The 9,044-nt window shown below is 65.8% G+C and overlaps 2 protein-coding genes across 2 annotated transcripts; one reads left to right on the top strand and one right to left on the bottom strand.

The window, feature by feature from the left end:
- Positions 1-59: 59 nt before the first annotated feature.
- Positions 60-1,110, top strand: AMSG_10565 (substrate carrier family protein G; the record flags this gene model as incomplete). The annotated part of the gene is made up of 2 exons (XM_013898042.1): positions 60-65; positions 234-1,110. 2 exons carry the CDS (start codon positions 60-62, stop codon positions 1,071-1,073), a joined length of 846 nt encoding a protein of 281 aa, XP_013753496.1. The 3' UTR covers positions 1,074-1,110.
- Positions 1,011-8,941, bottom strand: AMSG_12365 (uncharacterized protein; the record flags this gene model as incomplete). The annotated part of the gene is made up of 2 exons (XM_013898075.1): positions 1,011-6,644; positions 7,200-8,941. 2 exons carry the CDS (start codon positions 8,939-8,941, stop codon positions 1,112-1,114), a joined length of 7,275 nt encoding a protein of 2,424 aa, XP_013753529.1. The 3' UTR covers positions 1,011-1,111.
- Positions 8,942-9,044: the final 103 nt, after the last annotated feature.

Raw genomic sequence — 9,044 nt, 5'->3', positions numbered from 1 at the left:
GGGGGAGGGGGGGGCGGGGAGGAAGGGGATGTGACTCATGGTGACATGGAATGCATGGAATGGTGGTCGGCTGGCTGGCGGGTGGGGCTGGGGGGGCGTGGGGGGGGGGGGGGGGGGACTGGCGCTGGGGCTGGGCGCTGGGTACTGGGTGCTGGGGACGGACACGTGGCGGCCTGCGACGTGGCTGCGCTGTGCACTGCCTCGGCACAAATCGGCGGCGGATGGCGGTGTAGGACACCATCAAGGTCCGCCTCCAGACACAAGTGGCCGGCGCCGAGATGTACTCGGGCATGATGGACTGTGCTCGCAAGACACTGGCGGAAGAGGGCCTGGCTGGCCTGTACAAGGGCGCCGCCTCGCCGCTGGCAGGCGCCGCCGCCCATAACGCCTTCCTCTTCCTCATCAACGGCCTCGCCAAGTCGTGGCTCCTCTCGCTCAAGCCGCCCCGCGCCGAGGGCGACCCGCCGCACACCCTCTCGGTCGCCGATCAGTTTGCTGCAGGCGCCATCGCCGGCGGCTTCATCTCCATCGTCGAGACGCCCATCGACCTGTTCAAGGTCAAGCTGCAGGTCCAGCGCGGTGCCAAGGATGCTGTTGGTCACGAGTACTCGGGCGTCTTTGACGCTGCCGGCAAGGTCTTCCGCGCGCACGGCATCCGTGGCTGGTACCAGGGCGTCACCGCCACCATCGCTCGCAACGTCCCGGCATTCTCGCTCTACTTTGGTTCGTTCAACTGGGCTACAAAGACCCTGACTGCCCCGGACGAGCGCCCCACCGTGCTCACCTCGTTCCTCGCCGGATCGCTCGCTGGCGGCATGTTTTGGGCTCCAATCTACCCGCTCGAAATGGTCAAGACCGTCATGCAGTCGCAGCCGTCCGAGCCTGCTGCTCGCAAGTACGCCTCCACCATCGCCGCCACCCGTGGCATCCTCGCAGACTCAGGCATTGCCGGTTTCTACCGCGGCTACTTGCCTGCTGTCATTCGTGCCGTCCCGGTCAACGGCGCCATCTTTGCCGGCTTTGCCTTTACGAAGCGCATCCTCGATGGCAACTCGGACGACGACATGCACTAGCTCTCCTGCATATATCATTAACAAGAAGCCGCGCCCTCTCACAGCGGCGACATCACCAGCGGTGGAATGTCGGTCACGCGGTCCTGTCCGCGACTCGGCCCATCCTCACTCTCGTAGTCCGAGTAGTAGTACGATCCGTCGCCGACAGATCGCTCTGTCTCGTCACAGAGTTCCGACGAGTCGCTCACCTCAGCCTTGCCGCGCCCACTGTCGTCGTCGCTGCCGCTCTCGCCGCCCTCGGGCCGCAACACAGTCGAGGACATGCCGCCGCCGGCCGCTGTCGCCGCCGCCACAGCCTGCGAGATCAGTGGCGGTGCGATCGGCTTGACCGCCTCCTGTGTGTCGCCGCCAGCCTGGTCGCCGACACTGTTGGCCCCGTCGCCAAACATCAGGCTCGAAACCTTGCGGTCGAGCGTTTGCGCCGTTTGGGCGTCGCGCTTCTTCGCCGACCAAGCGAGGTATCCGAGCACCAGCCCGCCCACAAACCCAATTGCCGCCAGCGGGATCACCACGGCCCATGCCACAACGTTGGTCTGACATGCAGAGCCGCTAAAGCCTGCAAAGCAGTCGCACGCTCCAGTGAACACGTCGCATGTCCCCGCTGAGTGGCACTCGGCCTCGCATCCCGGCGAGAGCAGGACAGAGATTGCGCTGGCGCTGGCAACAACCGCCGCAGGCGCCGTCAGCGACGACCGCAGTGCAAACGCGCTCGCCACGTTGGCAACGTTCGCACCGTCGCCGTCTGTAACCCCGCCGCCGAGCGTCACCACAGGGAACACCGAGCCACGCTCCGGCGCCCAGACCGAGCTCGACTCGTGGCTCAGCTCGATGACCACCTTTTGCGAGACAATAGCCAACCCGCGATCAACCGCAATCGTCCGCCGCGCCGCTGCATCCGCACGCAGCGTCGCATCCTTGGCCACCGCCACCCGACAGCTCACGCTCAGTACCGTCCCAGCCCCGTACGTCGAGTTGCCAAACACGCTAGTTGCCATGTCCAGCCCAGACCGCAACACGCCGCCGGCAGCGATGTTCAGCGTCCCACCTTCGCTGCACCGAAGCGTGCCCACACCCGACACGCTACCGTCGCTCACATCGCCGCCGGCCATGCTCACGCTTGCCGACTCGCCATCGACAACAAGGCTCCCGCCGCTCGTCACGCTCACACGTCCGCTGCCTAGCTCGAGGCTTCCGCTGCTCGCCACCCGCCCACCCGCCGACACCACGAGCCCGAGCTCGCCCGCCGACGCTAGCTGCCCACCGCTTGGCACTCGCACTACTCCACCGTCGGCTGCAACTGTTCCGTCCGTGCCCATCGCAATCGACCAAGCCGGAAAATCGAGCGTGCACCCGGTGCCGCAGACCAGCCGCGAGCCACCAGACAGCGCCACGTCGCTTCCAGTCACCTGGCTCGGTCCGTGGAGCGTCACTTGCGCCGCGTTGCCAGCCGCAACTGCGCCCGTCATAGTCGCGGTTCCGTTCACAACCAGCGAAGAGCTGCCATACACTGCGCCGCCCGACCAGGCCAGCGCCGTGGCCACCCTCAGCTCACGCTCGAGGCCGAGTGACCCGGCCGCAAGCTGGAGCGTCTCGACCGTCGCCGCCGCGCCCGAGCCGCTCGTCACCACCACCGTGCTTGCGGCGTTGGTAACATTGAGGCTGGCGAAGCCGTACTCGCCTCCGAGCCTCGTCTCGCCCGCGCCAAACACAACCTGTGCGCCCGTTGTCGAACCGCCGCTTCCTGGCACTAGCTGCGAACCCGGTGCGAGGTCAAACACTGTCGACGCCAGCGTGAGCGTCGCGCCAAGGCCGAGCTCGACCCGCCCGCGGCTCACCCCGCCGCCCACAATCTCCAGGTCGACCCCGCTCCCGACTACAATGCTGCCGTCTGCGTCAAGCCGCGGCGAAAATGCAGTCGCGCCCATAGGCACGCTCAGCGTGGCATCGCCGCCGAGACTCAGTGGGCCCGGCCCAGTGATGCTCCCGGTCGTACCGAGGACGCAGCTCGTGACGCCCGTCACAGCAAGCGAGGACGCCGAGTCAGCAAGCGCCACACTGCCATCTATGGTCGTCGGCACACTCACTGTCAACACACCACCGGTGACATTGACAAGTGCGCCAGCATTGAGACTCAGCGCAGCACCAGCTGCGCCGTTGGTCGCCACGCTTGCGAATGGCGATGAGACCTCTAGAACAGCGCCTGCAAGCATCGCGAGCGAGGCTGTTGGCGAGAGCGCCAACGGCGACGCCATAACAGCGCCAACGTTGCTCCTCCAGGTAGCGCTCGTCGACGCAACCTCGAGCGCGAGCCCGTCGATCGTCTTGGCACCACCTGCGCCTGCACTGTCGACCAACGCCACAGCGCAGCCGGCACCCAAGCCGAGAGTCGCACCGGACGGCGCCGGCGCCGGCGACGGGCCAGCCCCTGACGAGATGAGTCCAGACCCAAAGGTGAACGACGCGCTGACGCTCACGTCACGCGCCGCCGTGTAAAGCGAGCCACTCTCGGTCACCTCCAGCGACGCTAGATTAAGCGGGATGCCGACGTTGAGCGTGCCGGACCCGCTGATCGTCACACGGTTGAGCGCCGACAGATCTGCCACACCCGTCACAAGCGTGAGCGTCCCTGACTCGGCGACCTCAATGGCGTCGAGCGCCACAGGCACGCTCGCCGCCACCGTCGCTGTCGTCTCGCCACCCACAACCAGCGTGCCCGAACCGGAAATCGTGGCTCGCGGCACCGTGACCGTTGCGGTAGCCGGGCCGACGCCCGAATCACTCGCGCCGAGCACCAAACGTGCGCCGGACGCGAGCGTGATTGGCGCCGCAAACGACGCACCGCCGACCACACGCAGGCTGGCACCGCTGCCCACGCTCACCGATGTCGCCGTCGCCTGGTACGTCAGGTACACACCGACCGTCGGTGCTCCTGCAGGCACGCTAATCCTGCCAGCCGCACCAAGTCTCACGCCCGGGAGGCTTGCACTGGCTGCCGCCGACGGCGTCGCCGCAGCGATAACCCGATTGTCGCCAAGGATAATCATACCTGTCGTCACAATCTCGGCCGTGTCTGCCAACGTGAGCGTGCCGTTGTCTCGGAGCGTGAGCGTGCCCTGATTGACCAGCGTGCCGCCGCCCAGCGTCAGCGATGCGTCCGATGATACCGTCCCCGTCGAGCCGCCCGCTAAACGCAGCGACGCTCCGGCGCTAGGCGTCACCGCCCCGGCTTCCCAGGCCAAGCTCGAGTCCACCTGCAGCGCTCCCGAAGTGATAGTGAGGCTGCCGCCGGTGGTCTCACCTTCCACCGCCACAAGCCGCAGGCTCTCGACTGCGAGCGTCGACGCGGACGCGACGCTTAACGTCGACGCTGCCGGGCCACCGACAACGAGCGTCGGCGGGATAAACGACGTGTCGTCGCCAAGCGCCACCGACGCCGAACGCGCAACTATCAGCGAGCCGCCTGCAAAGACGGGTGCTGGCGACGGCGCAAGCGTGAGCGATGTGCCGGCACCAAGGACTGCCACGCTCCCACCGGTCCCGCCCGCCGCCGAGTTGTCGAGCTGGGCAGCGAGCGTGTGAGCACGTGTGGGAGTCGCCGCGCATGTCGCGAGTGATGCTGGACAGCCAAGGACAACGCCCGAGTCGCCCGATCCGAACGAGATCTTGCCGCCCACTGTCGACGACGGGCCGAGAACTGCGAGCGAACCGGGCCCGGCAAGGACGATCTCGCCCGAAGCAGCGACGTTGAGCGAGCCGGCGAGAAAAGTCACGCCGGACGACGTTGAGCTCAGAACCTGGGTCGCCTCGAACGGCGCCGGCGACGGCGCAAAGTTGACCGTCAGACTCGAGCCGTTGCCGACCGTAAAGGTCGGCCAGGCGCCAGCGTCGGTGACCGGGCTCGCGGTCTCAAACGCCAGTCCGGCGCCGGGCGCCACTACCGCCAAGCCACCGTCGAGAACAAGGCCGCCGGGTGAAACAGTCGGCGGCGCAGCACCGGGTGCCACAGCATGGATCAGGGTGCCCCAGTCGAGGCGGCCACTGTTCGCCGCGCCGAGCATGACGCCGCCGGTGAGCAGCCGTGGCACCGGCGACGGGCTCGCCTCCACCGATACAAACGCGCCGTCGCCATCGGCCGACAGCGAAGACGGGGCGAGCGGAGCAGTGTTGACCACACTGCCGCCTGCCAGCCGCAGCCACCCTCCAGGAGTCACCGTCAGTGATGCGTTGCTCATGCTCACACCCAGTGGCGTGGTGACCACAAAGGAGAGCGCCGCGGCTGCCGTCGGCGGGTGGGCCAGCGGCGGTGACGGTGCAGTGACCGGACCAAGCTTGATGCCGGAGCCGGTGACTGTGAGTGCTGCCGACGCGCGGGCGTCGAGATGGTAGCTGGCCCCGACCACGCCAGTCAGCACGGCATCGGCACCGAGCACCAGCGAGTCGAGCGCAAGCTGGCTTGATGCGCTGTTGAGCGCAACACTAGCTCCAGAGTCGAGCGAGAGCGGGACTGCCACGGTCACCGCAGTGCCGACCGGATCAATGAGCGAAGCGCCAGTGGTGAGCGCAAGTGAGCCGACGCGGCCGATCGAGAGCGCGGGATCCCAGGCGACGGTGGCGTTGGGCGCAGCGCCACCGTTGGGCGGCGAGAGAACCAGTCGCGAGTTCAGCGAGAGCTGAAGACGGGCCTCGCCGTTGGCTTCCGAGTTGCCAAACAGAATCGGCTGCGCGTGCCAGACAACGGTCGAGCCGTTGGAGGCGACAATGGGGCGCGAGTCGATAATCGACGAGACATTGAAGACAAGCGAGGCAAAGCTGCCGGTGACAAAGGTGATGCCGTTGGCAGCGTTCCCACGCCCGAGGAGAGTGCCGCCGTTCATGACGAGCGAGCCCTTGACCGTCATAATTCCGTCGCCAATGTCCAGCACGCCGCCAGCATCGACGACAATGACGCCCTGCGCCTCGACCGTGCACTCGAGGAGGACGCGGAGGACGGCTCCGTCCTGGATGTTGAGCGTGTGCTGCACAGCGCCACCGGGCGAGCCAAAGACCGACCCGACGCCCAGATGCAGAATAGTGGCGGTCGAAGCGTTGACAAAGACCTCCAGCGGAGTCCCAGGCGCCGAGCCAATGTACACCGACTCACCAACCTTGGGCACTCCCGTCTGCCACTTTGCGCTCTCTGCCCAATGGCCCGAGCCCGCAAACATCCACTGATTGACCAGCGCATGCGAAGGCTGGACCAGCCCGGCCATCAGCACGACCAACACCACCAGGCCAAGGGTCCGCCCCCTGTAGACAGGGGTGACTGACCGCGAGCGTGTGTTGCCTGTTCCCGAGCCCCAGCCACGAGCACACGACCGTGCACCCGTGGCAGCAGCAGCAGCAGCAGCAGCAGCAGCAGAAGCAGCAGATGTGGTGGCAGTGGCAGTGGTGGTAGCAGTGATGGTGGTGGTAGCAGCGGCGACAGTAGTAGTAGTAGTAGTAGTAGCAGCAGCGGCAGCAGCAGCAGCAGCAGCAGCAGCAGCAGCAGCAGCAGCAGCAGCAGCAGCATGTGGTGGTGGCGGCAGTGGTGAGCTGTGGAGCAGCCTACCCCCTTTCTCCTGCTGCATGTCCAGAGAGAGCACGGATGAGGAAGGGGATGTCTTGAGGGGGGAGGATAGAGCAGAAACTACTGAGACCACTTCCATGTTGGTGGCAATGGTAGTGGTAGTGGTAGTAGTGGTGGTGGTGGTGGTGGTGGTGGCGGGGGTGGGGGTGGCGGGGGTGTCTCTGCCAAAAGTACGACCTGCGGGTGTTGGGGAAGGCGGACGGGGTAGGGTACACACACACACACACACACACACACAGGCACGCACAAAGACACACACAGAGACACGTGTGTGCAAAAAAAAAGGCTGTGGGTGGTGGGGAGAGGGGGAGAGGGGGAGGGGGAGGGGGGTGTAGCTAGTGCTGGTTCTTGGTCGTGGCGGGAAGGGGGGAGTGACTGGCGGGAATGGCGGGGTCGGTCGGTCCGGTCGGTCCGGTCAGTCCGGTCGGTCCGGTCGGTCCGCCGGCTGCAGAGGGGAGCATGGCTGAGTGATGGCTGGGGCGGAAGGGTGATTTCAAGCCTGATCGACATGGTCGACAGACCAGGCCTCGGAGAGGAACTGTGGTTGGTTGCCCTCGAGAAAGGCGACCCGGAAGCGCCGGACAAGGGCGTGGATGGCCTCGTCGTAGGTGAGGCCATCGGCCTGGCCTTCGTCGACAGCACGGGCGACGACGGCGGCACCGTGTGAGATCCAGTCTGGATTTGGCTCGGCGATTGCAGTGCGGAGGACGGCCTCGAGATCGATTTCATCCCGAGGCACGCCGAGCAGCTCAGAGAGCTCGGCGTAGAGCTCGTCGACACGCTCCGGCGGGAGCTGGACACTGCCAGCGCGATGGCGGACAAGGACGCGGGCATGTGACTGCGCCGCACGCTTGGCCGGATTCACGACCTTGGCCTCGCCGATTCCTGACTCGGGCACGCCGTAGTGGGCGACAAGTTCTGCCACCATTGATGCCGCGTTGGCATTGGCCACCGCCATGTGATCGACACAGAGCAGCACGACGTCGTGTGACGAGTGCGACTTGAGCCGCGACGGAAAGTGCTTGCGATATGCCGACGGCACCACATGATACCGACACAGCTCTTCCCTCGCTCCGCACACCACGCACTCACTGGTCTTCTTGGCAGAATAGAACGGATCGTTGGCGTGTCCGCAGCCTTTGGGCTCGAACAAGAGTCGAATCGTCGGGGGATCGGTCTCGATCAGCTCCGCCAGCGACCGCGAAACGTACCAATCGACCTTGCGTCGCGAGCAGTACGCCATAAACGTCTTGCCGTCCGGCGCGAGGATGGCGCAGTTGTCGTAGAGCGGCCCATCGCGGGCCGACGATCGCGCCTTGGCGTAGAACTTCTTGCCCTCGCTGCTAGATGACGCCGAGTCACCGCCGCTGCCGCTGCCCTTGTTCTCCTTCTTCTTCTTTCGTGAGACATGCAGCTTGCGGTCGAGCCATTGCCGCACCAGGTTGGCAATAGGGGCGTCAGCGTCGATAGCCTCGCGGAGCGCGTTGAATATGAGGATACCCGCCAGTGCGTCGGTTGCTGCATATGCAATCTGTCCTGAAGAGTATGGGAGCGCCTCCCAGTCTGAGCACTGCAGATGCTTGGGCTTGGCAAGCGTCGCCGGCTGACAAAACTTCTCGACCATGCGGCGAAGGCCCATGCCGCCCTCGATGAGCCCATACCCACTCGCCAGCGCCTGTAGATCCAGCGCGCCGCGCATGGTCACTCCGTACGACGCACGCAGTCGACGGACATCGCCGTTAACCCCAACTCCAACCTTGATGATCTCCGGCGACTGCAGGAAGGTTACCAGCTCCAGTGGCAGGCCCTGTTGGTAGGCACAAACAGGCAGTAGGATGGCCACCTCCGGGGTGGAGAGCTGGATGAGGGCGACCCGCGAGACGCTCGTCGGCCGCCACTCCATATCCATACCCACCACCTGTGGCGATCCGAGCTCATGCAGCGCGTCTGCTACCCCATCGGCCTCATACACCACACTCACCCGCGACGGCGGCAGCAGAGCAGGTGCCAGTCCGATGGCCGGCAGCGACGCCGTCTCGATCCAGAGCGTAGAGCTCGTGGATGTGGCCGTGGACATCACCAGTGATACCGACGATGATAATGATGATGATGACGATGACGATGACGATGACGATGATGCTGGCTTCCGCAGCTGGAGGTAGATGTACGTCCAGGCGCAGGCGGTGGCGGCCACAGAGGCCCCGGTCAATGCCCATTGCCATGGGCGGTACGGAAGAATGGTGGAGGAGGCTGGGGTGGTCATTGCAGTGGTAGGGATGAGGAGGAGGAAGGGAGGGGGGGGGGGGGAGGGGGGGGGAGGAGGGTGAGGTGCTGGTGTCGGTGTCGGTGTTGGTGGCTGGTTGTGG

The sequence above is a fragment of the Thecamonas trahens genome, assembly GCF_000142905.1.
Source record: "Thecamonas trahens ATCC 50062 unplaced genomic scaffold supercont1.60, whole genome shotgun sequence".
Lineage (NCBI taxonomy): Eukaryota > Apusomonadida > Apusomonadidae > Thecamonas > Thecamonas trahens.
The sequence above is the reverse complement of the archived record's forward strand: the minus strand, read 5'-3'. Positions and strand labels throughout refer to the sequence as shown.